A 19,074-nucleotide genomic window follows, 5' to 3' on the forward strand; every position below is an offset into this window, starting at 1 on the left:
GGAGGCTGAAACAGGAGGACTGCAAGCTTGAAGATAACCTGAATTATATTGTGAGTTTGGGGCCAGCCTGGGCTATATAACAAGACCCTGTCTCAAAAAAAATCTACAAAGATGAGTGAGTGATATAGCACAATGGTAGAATGCTTGCCTAGCATGCATGAGACCCTGGATTGGATCCTCAGCACTTAAAAATTGAAGAAAAAATAATCCTAAAAAATATTCAATTTAAAAATTATGTTAGGGTGGTAAGTTACAATACAAATGAATTCTCGTTTTACCAAAGTCACACTGAACTGATAAGCTCACTAATAATCTTAAAACCTACAAAATGACCAACAAATACACATACATACACACACACACACACACACGCATATATAAATTTCACTTCACCAAAATAAGTCGAAGACACTAAAAAAGGTAACATTTGGCAGAGATTTACAGAGAATTTTGTGTTTTTATATACTGGGGAGGGAATGCAATCATAAACAGGACAACATATTTTTGGGTATCTACTTTGTGTATGGATCAACAACTTTCAGGTGACGTCTATGTCTTTTGAGTTTCAAAAATATGTATATACATATATATAAATTTTTATTGACAGTGCTGAGCTTTGAACTCAGGGTCTTACAGTTGCTAGGCAGAGCACTTGAGCAATATCTCCATCCTATACAGGCTTTATTTATTTTTCAGGCAGAGTATTATACTTCTAGACTCAAAATATGATCTTACCTATCATTTCCTACATAGCTAGGATGAGAGCCTCATGCCATTAGGCCCAGTTTACTGACTGAGATAGAATTTCAGTAACTTTTCCCCGAGCTGGTCCTGAACCACAATTCTCCCAAACTTGAGTAGCTCAGATTATAGGTATGAGCCAACTCTACCTAGTTTTTCTTGTTTTTTTAATTAAAAAGGGGGTTTGAAATCATGGCCCAAGCGCCACACTTCGTCATAATTTACTCCTAAGAAAAAATGATTATTGATCTAATGTTTTCTGAGATAAATATAAATATGGTTATTACAGGATAAACCACAGAATTAAGATTGGTGCAACTTAAATCCCAAATAATTACTGTCCTACCAAAAAAACTAACAATTTGTTATGAAAAGGTATTCTTTTTTAAATAAGTTTTTTATTGTGAAAATACTGTACAAAGGGGTTACAGTTACATGAGCAAGGTAATGAGTACATTTTTTTATGAAGCATTGTTATCTCCTCCTTTGTTTTTCCCCTACCATCCTTTCCCTCCCACCTCCTCAACTACACTCCCCCCTGCCCCCACCACGCCTAAATTATAAAGTTCGTTTTTCAACATAGCATCTTGTACATCTTGTTGCAATGGGTCAAACTGTATCCCTATTTAAACAATTTGTTTTTTCCCTTCCCCTCCCCAAATTATACCAACAGTGAATACAGTGAAAACAGGGGTTATACTGTGGGGGAGGGACATACAAAGCAAAAAAAAAAAAAAATCACATGGTACCTTATAAATACATTAGAAACAATAGCAAGTTAGACACAATAGCAAGAAAGAAAAAACCACTTGTGTCCCTATCTTGAGATCCATTTCGCCTAACATTATCTTATCTGACCTTTTATGCTTGTCCCAGACATATACTAGTTGTTGCAAATAAGGGAAACCATGGGACCTATGTTTCTTTGGGCCTGGCTTAGTTCACTTAATATAATTTTTTCCAAGTCTTTCCATTTTGTAACAAATGAAGCAATGGCATTCTTTCTGATGGAGGCATAGAATTCCATTGTGTATATATACCATATTTTCTTGATCCATTCATCTACAAGGGTCTCAAATTTAATATTTGGAACTCAAAAAATTAAATCCCCCAGTAACAATCCTCAAAGAAACAAATGCCCAATAAATAAGCGGGCTAAAGACTTAAAGAGAAACTTCTGGACTGGGAAGGTGGCTCAGTGGTAGAGTGCTTGCCTTGCATGCTTGAGGCTCTAGGTTTGATTCCTCAGCACCACATAAGCAGGAAAAAAAAAGCCGGAAGTGGCACTGTGGCTCAAGTGGTAGAGTGAGCCTTGAGCTGAAGAGCTGAGGGACAGCGCCCAGGCCCAGAGTTCAGGCCCCACGAACGGACCCAAAATAAATAAATAAATAATAAGTTAAAAAAAGAGAAACTTCTCTGAAGAGGAAATAAGAATGACCAATAGACACATGAAGAAATGCTCAACCTCTCTAGCCATGAAAGAAATCAAATCAAAACAACAGTGAGATTCCACCTCACCCCAGTTAGAATGGCTATCATCAAGAACTCTAACAACAGATGCTGGAGGGGATGTGGCCAGAAGGGAACCCTGCTGTATTGTTGGAAGGTATTCTATTGGTTAAATAGAAGGCAGTTAAGAGTAACTGAGATATAATTTATAAACAATATATTTCATTTTGAAAATAACAGCCTGAAAAATTCTAAAAGAACATTCACCCAAAATACTAATAATTATTATCTTGAATCACATTAATTTTATTTTATCTTTGTTCATTCCAAGATTACCTTTTCTACACAGGAAAAGCTATCTGCATTTGATCATACATCAGTTTCATAAGCTGAGGAGTAAAAACAAAGGTGAAAAATAAAAGATGTTGCCTGTAATCCTAGACACTCAGGAAGATGATATCTGAAGGTAAGAGGCTCAAAGTAGCTCTGGCAGAAAAATCTGTGACACTCTACTGTCCAATTAACTAGCAAAAAGTCAGAAGTGGAGCTATGGCTCAAATGGTAGAGCATCAGCCATGAGTGAATAATCTAAACAAAAGCACAAGGCCTTAAGTTCAAACCCCAGTGTCAGCACAAATAAATAATACTCAACTTTTTAAAAGGAAAAACAAGAAACAATCTGTGAAGAAAACCCACGTGAAAAGAACAAGCAAACTGGAATTATCCCTGATACCACTACAAATGGACTCGAGTGACATATTTACCCATTGTAATAGCATATATGTAAAAAATTATTTTTCCTCTGGGTTGACAAAGCCAAGATTCTTACTTTTCAAAGGAATTTCATTAGAAAAATCAAGAAAAAAATAAATCCATAGAAATAATCAAATTTACTCATAATTGAATTTTTTTTCAAAAATAATTAAAGGGGTTAGGCAGAGGTAGCTTATGCCTGTAATCCTAGCTAGCTACTCAGGATGCTGAGATCTGAGGAATACAACACAGTTGTTCAATGAGCAGGGAAGGAAGTCCATGGATTCTGACCTCCAATTAAAAGCCAGAAGTGATGCCGGGCGCTGGTGGCTCAAACCTGTAATCCTAGCTACTCAGGAGGCTGAGATCTGAGGATCTGGATTCAAAGTCAGCCCAGTCAGGAAAGTCTGTGAGGTTATCATATCCAATTAACCACCAGAAAACCAGAAGTGGTGCTGTGGCTCAAGTGGTAGAGCACTTACTCAGGGATAGTGCCCAGGCCTAGAGTTCAAGCCCCACCACAAACATAACAAAAAAAGCCAGAAGTGCAGATTTGGCTCAAGTGGGAGAGCACTAGCCTTGAGCAAAAAGCTCAGGGACAGCACTCAGGCCCTGAGTTGAAGCCCCAAGTACAAAAAATTAATGTATGGGAGCTCATTACTCTACCTTTGCCTCATCTTGCTCCAATTTTCTTGAACTACATACATTAGATTAATTTGAGTTGTAAGTGACTGATATACCAGTTTGCAAGTTAGTCTTTCCATGGACCACGTATCTCACAACAGTAAGTAAACAGGTGGTAGCTACAGAAACTTATGTTCTCATTTTGAATCTTAAGGATTCATAACCACTACTAAAAAATTTGTCTACCTGGGCTGGTTCCAAACTGCAACTCCCAGATCTCAGCTCCTGAGTAGCTAGATTTGAATATAGGCATAAGGCACCAGCACTCAGGATCTGATGTATTTTAATAAATTTCTCATACTCTAAAGCAGACTAACTTCAAACTTACCTTGATGAGGTCCTTTGATCCTCTGTTTTTTCTCCATTTCTTTAGAATATGATGACCCAAAAGTACTATTTGATGTTTCATTAGCTTGTCTGTAATGTTTCAACTGACTGGAATAATCTTCCTCAGTTTCCATGTTGTAGTTACCAAAGTTGTCATCACTATAATTACCAAAATTGTCATCACTGTAATTACTGTACTCATCATATTCTTTACTTTTAAATTTCTTGTTATATTGACTCTTCTTGGATGTCATGTAGCTTCCCGATATATGTCGATGCTAAAAAAAAAGGGGGGGGGATAATTATTTTCAGGATATTTAAAAATTATATGCAGCAGCTGATAGAAACATAGGATATCTTCCCTCCTGCCCACACACAGAAAGATGGGATTAAAAAAAAGTCAGTAGTTCAACTATTCATAAGTACTTACATTATTGTTGTTTTCTGCCAGTCCTGGGGCTTGAACTCAGGGCATAGGCACTGTCCCTGAGCTTCTGCTCAAGGCTAGCACTCTACCACTTGAGCCATAGTACAATTTCGAGCTTTTTCTGTTTATGTGGTAATAGAGTGATAGGCAAGCACTCTACCACTAAGCCACATTCCCAGCCCCACAGTACTTACATTATTTAATACTAAGTTCATAAAGTTAAATGTATTTGTGATATATTAAACATTATATTCTTTATTCCTTAGCTTTTGTTTTTCATGGTCTATATCTTGATATTCACATGTATAGAACTACTTAAAACTCCATACCACCATAAAAATTTTTTTCAAAACAAATGAAACTATCTTTTTGAAAATAAGATTGTAAACAGCGTGGAGAGAAAATATAAAAGTATGTATATATTCCTCTGATATTGCGAAGTTCTCAAATGGTATTATATTTAACAAAAAAATTACATGTGGAACATTTTAGAAAAAGAAATATTATATTTTCTTTTTTTTCTTTTTGTCAGTCATGGGGCCTCAACTCTGGGCCTGGGTGCTGTCCCTCAGCTCTTCAGCTCAAGGCTAGTGCTCTACCACTTGAGCCACAGTGCCACTTCTTGCTTGTTCTTCTTATGTAGCATTGAGAAATTGAACCTAGGGCCTAATGTATGCAAGACAAGCACTCTACCACTTAGCCACCTTCCCAACCTGAATGTTGTGTTTTCATTCTTTTTTTTTTTAAATTATGAAAATACCATATAGAGAGGTTACAATTACATGGACAAGGAATGTTACATTTTCTAACAGAAAGGAAAATATTCTTAAATTGGGGAAAACATCAAGTGAACAAACTGTTCATTAGAAACTGTTAATTACAATAAACATTATTAGTTATATTTCTTCATTTCTAAGATGTTGGGAAACAAAAAATACAATTTGGTCCTACAAGTTTATTAAATTTAATTATAGTATTAAAGTTTTTCATTGAAATACTTTTATTTTTTTTTTTCCTTTTTTTTTTATTGTAAAGCTACTATACAGAGGGTTACAGTTACATGAGTGTGGTTATGAGTACACTTCCTCTTGAACATTGTTACCCCCTCCATTGTTTTCCCCCTACCATCCACTCCCTCCCTCCCTTCCCCAGGTTCTTTTTTTTTTTTTTTTTTTTGATTGTGATTAAATGATTACATAATTTCAAAGTCACAAGTTCATTCTAACTTCCCTGGAGCAAATTGTCTACCACAGTCTGTAATATATAACAGTGTCATTGAAATACTTTTAATATTCACATATGCTATGTTGATTTTTTAGAACACCAAGAAAAAGCTTACATAATTACAACTTGAAAATTTAAAAGAGTATGCCTAATCATTACATTAATGCATTTTAAATGTATTATATTTGAATATTTATATAACTAAATTAGAATACTTTTCAAATTTTAAAATAAGTCAATTTAATAAAACTTCATTTATAACAAGAGAATTAGTGCAAGTTAGAAAACCGACAAAATCCCAAGATAGGTAAAGACAAAACAACCCCAAAATACAAGAATCCATAAAACCTCTCAATAATCACTCTAAATGTAAAGGGTATTGACTGTTCACTCAAAAAAATACAAATTGGCCGGGCAGTGGCGGCTCACGCCTGTAATCCTAGCTACTCAGGAGGCTAAGATCTGAGGATCAAGCCAGCCTGGGCAGGAAAGTCCGAGAGACTCTTATCTCCAATAAAAATCACTAGAAAACCGGAAGTGGCACTGTGGCTCAAGCAGTAGAGCGCTATCCTTGGGCTGAAGAGCTGAGGGACAGTACCTAGGCCCAGGCTGACAAAAAAAAAAACAAAACAAAACACAAACAAACAAAACAAAACAAAATTGGTAGCCAAGTACCAGTGGCTCAAGCCTATAATCCTATCTACTCAGAAACTGAAATCTGAAGATTGCCTCAGATCTGCCTGGGGCAGAAAACTTAGAGAGACTCTTATCTCCAATAAAACATAAAAAGAAGGAAGTGAATCTGTGGCTTAAGTGGTAGAGTACTAGCCATGAGCAGAAAAGCTCAGGGACAGCACGAAGACCCAGGCAGAGTTCAAGCCCTGAGACTAGCACACAAAAAAAATCCTAGCTGACTGCATTAATAAACAAGATCAAACTGTTGTCAACAAGAAAAAAACCTCATAAGCAAAGACGTAGACAGACTAAAAGTCACAGGATACACTAAGCAAGTGAAGTCAAAACCAACCAAGCATACCTCTACTCATATCTGACTAAAGAAATTTCGAGCCAAAATTAGTTAGAAAGTCACTAAATATTAGGGAATAATACATCAAGACTTTATGATTGTAAACACATATGACTGTAAACATGTATATAATGAATGTTAAGTATACCTAATATAAGACATTACAGCTGGGCACTGGTGGCTCACACCTGTAATCCTAGCTATTCGGAGGCTGAGATCTGAGGATCACAGTTCAAAGCTAGTCCAGACAGAAAAGTCTGTTAAGACTCTTACCTCCAATAAACTACTCTGAAAAAGCTAGAAGTGATATTGTAGCTTAAGTGGTGAGTGCTAGCCTTGAGCAAAAAGAAGCTCAGGGATAGTGCTCAGGCTCTGAGTTCAAGCCCCAGGACCAGCATGCATGCATGCATAAAGTGACATTATAGACTTATAGGGGCAGCTATAGATACAATAATAGTGGGTAATTTCAACACATGACTCATATTGATAGATAGATCGTCTAGATCAAAATTTTAACAAAGGCAACTGAGAAAGTGTACCATAGATCAAACAGGTTTAATATATATCTACAGAGTAGTCTAGCCAACAACTGCCATAATACATATTTTTCTCAGTGGTCTACAGAACTTTCTCCAAAATAGATCACAATTTAGGACATAACGCAAATTTTAATATAGTAAAAAAAACCTGAAAAAATATCCTGTATTTTAACTTATGATAATAAAATGAAATTAGATATTAATAATAGGAGAAACTATAGAACACAGTTTGGCTAAGAGAATAATACAAAGACTCACTGAAACAAAGAACTGAGTTTCTGAAAGGGTAAACAAGATTGAAAAATCCTTAACCAAAATAACAAAAAGATGGAAAAGAAAAATTAATAAAATTAAAGACAAAAGAGGAATATCACAACAATGTAAGTGAACTCAGAGAATTATTAGGGAATACTTTAAAAACTGTGGCTTATGTCAGGTGCCAGTGGCTCACGCCTGTAATCCTAGTTACTAAGGAGGCTGAGATCTGAGGATCACAGTTCAAAGCCAGCCCAGGCAGGAAAGTCTGTGAGACTCATCTCCAATTAACCACCAGAAAACCAGAAGTGGTGCTGTGGCTCAAGTGGTAGAGCACTCACCTTGAGCTGAAGAGCTGAGGGATAGCACCCAGGCCCAGAGTTCAAGCCCCATGATCGACAGAAAAAAACCAAGCCAAACAAAAACAAAACAAAACAAGCCGGGTGCCGGTGGCTCACGCCTGTAATCCTAGCTACTCAGGAGGCTGAGATCTAAGGATCGTGGTTCAAAGCCAGCCCGGGCAGGAAAGTCCATGAGACTCTTATCTCCAATTAACCACTAGAAAACCGGAAGTGGCTCTGTGGCTCAAGCAGTAGAGCACTAGCCTTGAGCTGAAGAGCACATGCACAGCACCGAAGCCCAGAGTTCAAGCCCCACAACTGACCAAAACCAAAACAAAACAACAAGAAAAACAAAACAAAAAAAACCCTGTAGCTTAGTGGTAGAGTTCTTGCCTAGCATGTTCATGAAGTCCTAAGTTCGATTCCTCAACACCACATAAACAGAAAAAGCTGGAAGTAGAGCTGTGGCTTAAGTGGTAGAGTGCTAGCCTTGAGCAAAAGAAGCTCAGGGACAGTGTCCAGGCCATGAGTTCAAGCCCCAGGACTGGCAAAAAAAAAAAAAAAAAAGGTCTAATAAACTGGAAAACCAAAAAGAAATGAATAGATTTTTACATGCATCTGACCTACCTAAATTGAACCAAGTTAAACCTCACTTAAACATACCTATAATGAGCAAAGAGACTGAAGGCTCCCCAACTAAGAAAACCCCAGAACCAGAAAGATTCAATGCTGTACTTTACCAGACCTTTAAAGAACAGCTAACACCAATGCACCTCAAAATATTTCTGGGCAGACAGATTTGAGACACTCATCTCCAATTGACCAGCAAAAAGTTATAAGCTGAGGCATGGCCCAAGTAGCAGAGCACCTACCTTAAGGGAAAAAGCTGAGAGTGTCAGGCCCTGAGTAAAAGCCCTAGTATTGCCACACAGATGCAGGCATGCATGTGTGGGCATGCACACACACAGGCACACACATACACACACTCACATAAACACATACACAAGGCAGCACCTAAAACCATAATGATATATCTCTTCACACTCATTTACCATTTCTTCCTAAATATGGAAAATAACGAGTGTAAAAAAGATATGGAAGCATTATCTCAATCATTTCTGATGAGTTTGTAAAATGATGCAGCCTCTACAAAACAGCTTGGCTGTTCCTCAAAAAGTTAAATCTAGAAAGTTCGGTGGTATTGTTCGTGCCTATAATCCCAGCTAATTGAGAGGCAGAGAATAAGTGAATAGCAACTCATGGCTACCCTGGAAAGAATGTTAGCAAGATACCATCTCAATCAAGAAGCAAGTGTGGTGGTACACATTTGTTACACAACTACACCAGAGGCATAGGTAGGAAGATCCTGGTTCTGACTAGCCCAGGCAAAAGCACAAGACCCTATACTAAGAAAAACAAACAAACAAACAAAAAACTATAGTACAAAGAACTAGAGGCATGGCTTTAGTGATTTAGTGCTTGCCTTGTAAGCACAGGACCCTGAGTTGAAACAGTAACATTAAAGAGAAGAAAAAAAGGAAAGAAAAGAAGGAAGGACGGAAGGAGACAGAGAGAGGGGAAGGAGAGACAAAAAAGAAACAAAGAGGAAGGGAGGGAGGAAGGAAAGAAAGAGTACATATAGAATTACAAGTAATTTCACTCTTAAATATATGCCTCGATTAATTGGAAGAATGGTTTTAAAGTGATTTTGTACACCTATATTCATAAGCATAATTATTTACAAAAGCCAAAGGGTGGCACTCCAACTCTATAACAATAGATGAAACAACAAATGTGTGTATGCACATACAATGTGATATTATTCAGACCTAGAATGAAATTCTGATACATGGATGAGCCTTGAAAATATGTTAAGTGATATTTATAAGATTATGTCTTTGTTGCCTTGTATGTCCCTCCCCCATGGTACAACCCCCTGCTTTCACTATATATGATGTTGGTATATGTGGAGGGGAAGGGAAAAAACAAATTGTTAAAACAGGGATACCGGAGGACCCATTGCAACAATGAGATGTACAAGTCGTTATATCGAAAAACGAACTTTACAACTTTGGTGGAGGGGACGGGGGGAGGGGGGGAGGATACAAAGGGATGGGAAGGGGAAACAAAGCAGGAGGCTACAATGCTTGATAAGAAATGTGCTCATTATCTTACCCATGTAATTGTAACCCCTCTGTACAGTATTTTCACAATAAAAATATATTGAAAAAAAGAAAATATGTTAAGTGAAATAAGGCAGACATAAAAGGAAAAATACTATTTGACTTCAAATATATGAGGTTACTAGAATAGGCAAGTTTATAGACAGAAAATGAGAATAGTGGTTACTCGGGGCAGGAGGGGGGGGGGTTAAAAGCAAGGGGAAGTGAGGTGCTATTGCTTAATGGGTATAAAATGTCTGTCTAAGACAAACAAGAAGTTCTGGAGATTAATAGTGGTGATCACTAAACGTTGTGAATATAGCACTGCTACAAAACTGCATACTAAAAATGGCTAAAATGACAAATTCTGTTATATATTTTATCACAATTAAAATATGCCATACCTGAGAAAATGGAATGTCATAATCCCTGTAGAAACCAGTTCTTTTTTTATGGGAACTTTCTATATGTTCAACATCTGAATCAACGCTGTAGTCTGAACTATCACCGCTAGGAGAATTATGCTGAAGGGAAGGGAAAATATGTTACATTTCAAAAAGATGAAATTTACCTTATAACCAGTAAGCATCTTGCAGTCAGAGTGTCAACCAGTAAGTCATATTATTCTCACAAACTCAATAAATTAAGAAAAATTTTTGCTGCAAAGGCCTTTACCATGCCAACCTTTTTCAGTTTTTCTGGGAGGAAATGTTACTTCTCTGCACTCAGGAACTTTATTAAAGCACGTTTCTCATTATCCCTTTGATCCACAGGACTTAAATAGAAATCTCACGGACTCTAAAATGATCCTACATTTAAGCTACAAATAAAGGAAGTAAAACTGGTTCCTCACTACCAAGAAGGGTAGAAGAACACAAGTAGGGTATGCAATAATTCATTTACCTAAAAGTGAATTTCTAGTGGCTTTCAAGTAGTTAATTCTATTGCATGGGTATCCTAAAACAAAAATATACCAAAATATTCTAAATTGCTTATAAGAAATAAATCCAGTCCACAAAATTAGATAAATGAGCTGGAGGTCAGTGGCTCATGCCTGTAATCCTAGCTACCTAGGAGGCTCAAATCTGAGGCTCACAGTTCAAAGTCAGCCCAGGCAGGAAAGTCTGTGAGACTCTTATCGCCAGTAAACCACAAGAAAACCAGAAGTAGCACTGTGGCTCAAGCGGTAGAGTGCTGGCCTTGAGCTGAAGAGCTGAGGGACAGCACCCAGGCTCAGAGTTCAAGCCCCATGACTGACCAAAAAAAAAAAAAATTAATAAAGAATGAAAGAAAACCACAGTAATTGATAATGGTAAATATCACAAGTTAACAATACCCTGCTTCAAAGTAGTCAATACAACAAGGGGCTGGAGGGATAGCTGAAATGGTAGTGTCTGCCTAGCAAGTGTGAGGCTGTTAGATCATAGCTTGTATTTTTCATAATTTTTTATGACTTGGAACTATTAGGTTACATTTTTCATGTTTGTGGGCATTCTTTCTTTGCTAGAGGAATGTTACTTTATTACAATTCTATTCTTATAATAACTTCTCTGGAATGTCCATAGTCCTATCTTGATTAACATGTGGGGGGAAAAGATTGATTAATAAGACAGGAAAGCTTTTCTAGCCCAGTGGCTCTAAGATTATGTCTTCTGTTGTCAAAGTGAAGTATTCAAAAATATGGCTATTATCTTCTGAGATAATGCCTCTTCTGTTTCCTTTCTTCATCTGTTACCTGATCATTTCTTTCCTTGGCCCTAGTATGCTTAGGACTCCATTTATATTCTATTCTCAGCAGTTAAGTCCTCAGTTGCTTAATATGATGAGGTCACTAGGCACAGTTCATTCCAGAACTTTTCTGTGGCCATATGACTCAAATATGAACTAGAATTAATAAAGCCTCCTCTGTTGTTATTTTCAAGAGGCCGCAGGAATTTCCGGTTGAATGGGACTCCTCCATTTGAGATGACTTTCTATTGGCTAATTGTTTCTGGAGGTTCATTTACATTTTTTCATTGGTTACCTTGCTTCATTCACATAGTTGCTGATTCTACACTGGTCATATTTCTATCTAAGATTTAAACCATCGGTTCCCATTTTTGAAGTTTGTGGAGATAACCAGTTGTTATATTTTTTGCAGATGTTAGCATGAGTTTTTCTGTTTTGCTAACCATGGGGACAATTAAAAGGAAGTTTCACCACTGCTGCTGCCAACTTTTCCCTGATTTTTCAGTCAATATAGTTCTCTTTCTTCCCTATCCCAAATTCACACTATTCTCCATCAAGCACCCTATTGCTTTCTTGATACTATTGGTTTTTCACTTATTCACGATTTCTATTTATTTTCTAGAAATGAAACTATTTTATCTACTACTACGATTCCAAGCATTTAACATACAAGTTTCCATAATAAGCATATGAGGACATGTATGAATGAGTAAATAAATGAATGGATGGAACAGTGCCCATACTGTTAACCTATGTTTTTAGAGAATGAAACTCACCTTAACCTTCTAATTTCCTCGCCTATAATTTTCCATCCATAAAAGGCTATTTGAGAAATCTGCACTTTTTTTTATTATAAAGGTGATATAGAGAGTACCTTGATCATTTGTGTGGGGGGAGGGGAGGTGTGTGTGTGTGTGTGTGTGTGTGTGTATGTGTGTGTGTGTTGGTCCTGGTGTCTGAACTTAGGGCCTGGGCACTGTCCTTGTGCTTTTTTGTTCATGGCTGGTCCTCAACCACTTGAGCCACAGGTCTACTTCTGACTTTTTGCTGATTAGTTGGAGATAAGATTCTCACAAACTTTCTTGCCAGAGCTGGCTTTGAACTGTGATTCTCAGATTTCAGGATTCCTGAATAGCTAGGATTACAAGTGTGAGCCACCAACACTTGGCTCTTGATTTTTTTTTTTTTTTGTCCATCATGCCTGAATTCTGGGCCTGGGCACTGTCCCTCAGCTCTTCAGCTCAAGGCTAGCGCTCTACTTGAGCCACAGAACCACTTCCAGCTTTTTCTGCTTATGTGGTACTGAGGAATCGAACCCAGGGCCTCATGCATGCAAGGCAAGCATTCTACCACTAGCCACCTTCCCAGCCCTTGATTATTTTTCAATCTAACCTAAAATAGTTTATATAATATTTATGCTTAGAAAATTTTCTAATCGCCTAAATATCAATACCAATCCATATATTTTTTAAGAAAATAGGCAATCACTTATACTAATTTTCAGCATATTGTATTTCTAGATTGCAAAAAAACATGTAGAAAGTTGATTCTAACTAACCTTATGTTTCTCACGTTTTCTCCTTTTGGATTTTTTCTTCTCTCTTTCCTTCTTGTGTTTTTTTCTTGATTTTCTGTAAACTTTTTCATTTTTCTGTTTTTCATTTTCTTTTGCTTCCCGTTCTTGTGTGTCTTCAAATCCTGTGTCATCTATTTCACCATCTTCTAATTCACCATCTTCTCTGTAGAAGACAATAGAAATTTAAACTATCAAATGTCCTCCTAAAGCAATTACTAGAGAAATGTTATAAAGGCATGTGCCCAGAATTTAAGTTACACTCATGTATATATAAGGAGTTGAAAAACTGTTTCAAGGTCTAGAGGCATAGCTTACGGGGTTAAAGAGCAGCTATGAGCAACCAAGCCAAACCAGTACAAGGCCCTAAATTCAAGCACCAGTACAAAAGGAAAGCAGAGGAAGAAGAGGGGAAGGGAGGTGCAAAACTTTCTCTACAAAGGTCCAGAAAATAAATATTTTATATTTGCAGGCAATTTATAATTTCTGTTACAAATTTTTTCCTTAAAAAAAAAAAATAGTAACCCGGTGGCTCACACCTGTAATCCTAGCTACTCAGGTGGCTGAGATCAGATGATCACAATTTGAAGCCTGCAAGGGGCAGAAAAGTCCATGAGATTCTTTGTTGTTTTTTTTTTTTGGGTCCGGTCGTGGGGCCTGAACTCTGGGCCTGGGCACTGTCCCTCAGCTCTTCAGCTCAAGGCTAGCGCTCTACCACTTGAGCCACAGCGCCACTTCCGGTTTTTTTTTTTTTTTTATGTGGTGCTGAGGAATCGAACCCAGGGCCTCGAGCATGCAAGGCAAGCGCTCTACCACTGAGCCACCTTCCCAGCCCGATTCTTTGTTTTTTTGTTTGTTTGTTTGTTTTTGCTGGTTCTGGAGCTTGAACTGAGGGCCTGGGCACTATCCTTGAGCCTTTCTGTGCTCAAGACTAGCACTCTACCATTTGAGCCACAGTGCCACTTCTGGCTTTTTCTGTTCATGGGTTACCCAGGGATTCACACATGTTAGGCAAGCATTCTACCACTAAGGCACATTCCCAGGCCAAATTATAATTTTTTTGGTAGATTGTGAGGCTTGACCTCTGGGCCTGGGCGCTATCCCTCAGCTCTTCAGCTCAAGGCGAGAGCTTTATCACTTGAGCCACAGCAACACTTCTGGTTTTCTGGTGGTTAATTATAGGCTCACGCCTATAATCCTCGCTACTCAGGAGGCTGAGATCTGAGGATCACGGTTCAAAGACAACCCGGGCAGGAAAGTCCTGAGACTCTCCAATTAACCACCAGAAAACCAGAAGTGGCACTGTGGCTCAAGTGGTAGAGCCCTAGTCTTGAGCTGAAAAGCTCAGGGACAGCATCCAAGCCCAGAGTTCAAGCCCCATCACCACCAACAACAAAAAATCCACAAAACCTTCATAGTAAAGTACACATCCATGTTGCAAATATTAGTTTTGCTATTAATTACAAAAGGTGAATCCTAGAAACTGAGTTTTATATTTATTATGACATTTTATAGTTAAAGAAGCCAAAATATTCTTTGATAGTATTGTTAAATATAGATAAACTAAATGGTATACATGAGAGAATACATAATTTTAATATTTAAATGTTTCCATAACACTAGCTACAGTTTTCAAAATTCAAACTACAAGAAAGACAGCAGCAAATTGGAAACAACAAACTATGTATTATGTGTGCATTTAAAATAAAGTAAAAAATACCAACAATATGTGATTGTGTATGTGTGTAGGTGTGCACGCACACGCACATATGCTAGTCCTAAGCCTGACACTCAGGGTCCCTGAGCTTTTTTGTTCAAGTCTAAGCCCTAATACTTGAGCCATCCCTCTATTTCTGGATTTTTGGTGGTCAGCTGGATATAAGAGTCTCACAGACTTTCCTGCATGCTGGCTTCAAATCTCAATCCTCAGATCTCAGCCTCCTAAGGAGTTAAGATTACAGGCACCCAGCTAATATGTGATTTGTTAAATACAAAATGGATCACGTTACTCTCCTGTTAAAAATCTTCAATAATATATTAAATTTGCTTCAAAATAGTTCACTGGGGATACAGGAAGGAGTGAGTCTCTATAAGACTGGTCATGAGCTGAATACTGGTGACTCATACTTTTAATTCTAGTTACATAGGAAGCTGAGATTGAAGAATCATGGTTTGAAGCTAGCCAAGGCAGAACGACCTGTGAGACTCTTGTTGCCAATTAACCAGCAAAAAGCCAGAGTGGAAGTGTGACTCAAGTGGTAGAGTGCTAGCTCTAATTGAGAGTGTGATGTCCTGAATTCTATCCTCAGCACTAGCAGAAGAAAAAAAGATTGGCTATAAGTTGATTATCACTGAAACTGTAAAAAGCTTATGTACCAAGACTAATTCTACTATTCTTTATATGCTTAAAACTTTCTACAATAAAAAGATAATCTTTAACAGTTCTGTTCTGGAATGAAGACAATATCAAATCTTTTTTTTTTTTCTTTTTTGGTGGTCATGGGGCTTGAACTCTGGGCCTAGGCTCTGTCCCACAGCTCTTCAGCTCAAGGTTTGTGCCCTTGAGCCACAGAGCCACTTCTGGTTTTCTGGTGGTAAAGAATTTCATGGACTTTTCTGTCTGGGCTGGCTTTGATCTGTAATCCTCAGATCTCAGCCTCTTGAGTGGCTAGCATTACAGGCATGAGGCACCAGCACTCAGCCAATATCAAATCTTGATATTAGCAAAAGGCCCTTTATAATTTAGTCCCTGCTTAAACAACTACTTGCAATTTTTCAAGTTTCCAATCCTTAGACATAGTCTTAAAATAACTCTTAATGCCTTCTCTACCAATTTTCTTTCACCTGACTAATTCTAAAACAATATTTAGGACTCAATTTAGCTATTTCTTCCTTGATCCCTATAACCCAAGTTTAGGTGAGATGCTTCATTCTAGTACTCTTCTACCTCTTTTCTTATCATTGCACCATGTACAAGTTCAAATGATATGTTTATTGCTTGGTGAAAGCAGGGTATATAACTGTCCTTTAGAGATGTATTTCTAGCATCTAGCATGATACTTTATTGTTTACTTAATGAACAGATGTATAATCTCCATTACTCTTGCACTATAAAACAGGTGAATGATAACATCCTAAGCTGGCTATAATTGTTATTAAAGAACTTGATAATTTCTTGTGAGATAGACTTGGCATTCTATCTTAATAAACAATGTTCTAAACTTTTGACAAGTAGGCAACTTTATGCCCAAGAGAACCAGTGCAGTGCTGGGAAGGTGGCTCAGTGGTAGAGTGCTGGCCTTGCACCCATGTGCCCTGGATTCGATTCATCAGCACCACATAAACAGAAAAAGCCAGAAGTGGTGCTGTGGCTCAAGTGGTAGAGTGCTAGCCTTGAGCTAAAGAGCTGAGGGACAGTGCCCTGGCCCAGAGTTCAAGCCCCATGACTAGAATCAAAAGAAAAAGAAAACCAATGATATATTCACCAAAAGAAATGTATAACAACATTTGAATATGTCATAACAGTTTAAAAAAAAACCCTATAAACTCATATCCTCAACAGACAAACTGATTATGCTTTATTTATATAACAATATTAACTGTTGTAACAAAAAAAACATGGATTAACATTACAGATGAAGATAAATAATGATGAATAATATGATGAATTAAAATGACACAATGAATTTTAAAAACCATACACAAAATACTAGTCTATGATTCTATTTGTATGTAGCTCAAGAACAGATAAAACTAATTTACAGCAAGAGAAACCAGAATGGTGATTACCTCTTAGAAGAATTTAACTGACAATAAAAGGTTACTAAGAGACTTTTAGGATGTTGAAATATTCTGTATATTGATCTATTCTGTAGATACATATACATAAATAAGTTTTTGTAAAAATTTATCCAATAGTCCCATTTAAAAATTATGTTACTGTATATACTTATTCCACAATAAAACACAAATGACAAAAAAAGTCTGGTCCTCCAAATCTTTATTTTCTAAATCAGTAACACATTTACTCATTTGTCTCATCAAAACCTAATTTGCATAATATCTTCTTACATAGTAATTCTATGTAATAGCCATTTTAGTATGTTCTTCTGAAGATTTTTAGGAGAACATGCTTCTCTAAAAATGTATTAAAGGCTGAGTGCTGGTGGCTCATGCCGGTAATCCTAGCTACTCAGGAGGCTGAGATCTGAGGATCTTGGTTCAAAGCCAGCCCGGGCAGGAAAGACCGTGAGACTCTTATCTCCAATAAACCACCAGAAAACCGGAAGTAACGCTCAAGTGGTAGAGCACTAGCCTTGAGCTGAAGAGCTGAAGGACAGCACTCAGGCCCAGAATTCACGCCCCACGACCAACAAAAATAAATAAATAAATAAATAAATAAAAATGTATTAAAGGACTTTATCTTCTAGGATGGGTCAAACAATTATCTTGAAAAGTTATCAAAACTTTGTTAATAACATTGACTGAAAAGCTAAATAAAATTTAGTCCTAGAAATACAACCAAATGGGGCTGGGGGTTTAGCCCAGCGGAAGGGCGTCCGCCTAGCACGCGCAAGGCCCTGGGTTCGGTCCTCAGCCCTGGAAAAAAAAGAAAAAAAAAAAAAATACAACCAACCTATAAAATCATTGATACATATGGCTATGGAAAACAGTGAAGCCCTAGATTTCTTACTGGCATGCTAAGAAAGCATATAAAATACTGGTAATAATTCTTGTTGTGGGGCTGGGAATGTTGCTTAATGGTAGAGGTTTTCCTAGCATGCATGAAGCCATGGGGTTCGATTCCATAGTACTGCATAAACAGAAAAAGCCAGAAATGGCACTATGGCTCAAGTGGTAAGAAGGCTAGCTCCGGGATAGTGCCCAGGCCCTGAGTTCGAGCCCCAGGACTGACAAAATACTAATACTAATAACTCCTGTTGTATGTGGCATAATACTACAAAGAAGACTAACCTATAGTCTAAAAAAAAAAAAGACAACTAGGCTATCAAAAGTAACTGAGGAACCAGGTACCAGTGGCTCATGCTTGTAAATCCTAGCTAATCAGGATGCTGAGAATTATGATTCAAAACCATAGACATGCTTCAAGTAGTAGAGCACTAGCTGTGACCAAAACAGCCAAGGGAGAAAGACTGAGTTTAAGCACACACAGAAAAGAGCAACTCCGGGGCTGGGAAGGTGGCTCAGCGGTAGAGCGCTTGCCTTGCATGCATGAGGCCCTGGGTTCGATTCTTCAGCACCACATAAGAAAAAAGAAAAAAGCCAGAAGTGGCGCTGTGGCTCAAGTGGCAGAGCGCTAGCCTTGAGCTGAAGAACTGAGGGACAGTGCCCAGGCCCAGAGTTCAGGCTCCACGACCGGACCCAAAAAAAAAAAAGAAAAGAAAAGAGCAACTCCAATTCCTGGTCAAAGTAAGGGAGTCTTTCTTTAGTAGGCAATCTAAGAAGCTTTTCAGTATCTCCATATAGGAGTCATGGTTATTATAATCAGGTACTAGTGGCTCATGCTTATAATCCTAGCTACTCAGGGGGCTGAAATCAGAAGATGGTGGTTCAAGATCAGCTCAGAGAATAAATATCTACTAGTACCATCTCCAAAATAATCAAAAAAAAATCTAGGCTGAAGCCAGGCACCAGTGGCTCTTGCTTGTAATCCTAGCAACTCAGGAGGCTGAGATCTGAGGATCACGGTTCAAAGCAGCCCGGGCAGGAAAGTCTGTGAGACTCTTATCTCCAATAAACCACCAGAAAACCGGAAGTGGCGCTGTGGCTCAAGTGGTAAAGTGCTCCCTTTGAGCTGGCAGAATTCAACACACACACACACAC

General features: G+C 37.8%; 1 protein-coding gene across 1 annotated transcript in view; it reads right to left on the reverse strand.

Moving 5' to 3' along the window:
• The window catches only part of Zc3h6 (zinc finger CCCH-type containing 6), a 53,901-nt gene that overhangs the window by 24,624 nt on the left and 10,203 nt on the right, over positions 1-19,074 (reverse strand). Inside the window, exons 2-4 of the mRNA XM_042695453.1 lie at positions 13,216-13,396; positions 10,334-10,453; positions 3,956-4,232 (exon numbers count right to left, since the gene is read on the reverse strand). Of these exons, the coding sequence (XP_042551387.1) occupies positions 3,956-4,232; positions 10,334-10,453; positions 13,216-13,396 (578 nt within the window). The remainder of the gene's footprint in view (positions 1-3,955; positions 4,233-10,333; positions 10,454-13,215; positions 13,397-19,074) is intronic.

This window comes from Dipodomys spectabilis, unplaced genomic scaffold (assembly GCF_019054845.1).
Source record: "Dipodomys spectabilis isolate Male_0828 unplaced genomic scaffold, ASM1905484v1 ptg000187l, whole genome shotgun sequence".
NCBI lineage: Eukaryota > Metazoa > Chordata > Mammalia > Rodentia > Heteromyidae > Dipodomys > Dipodomys spectabilis.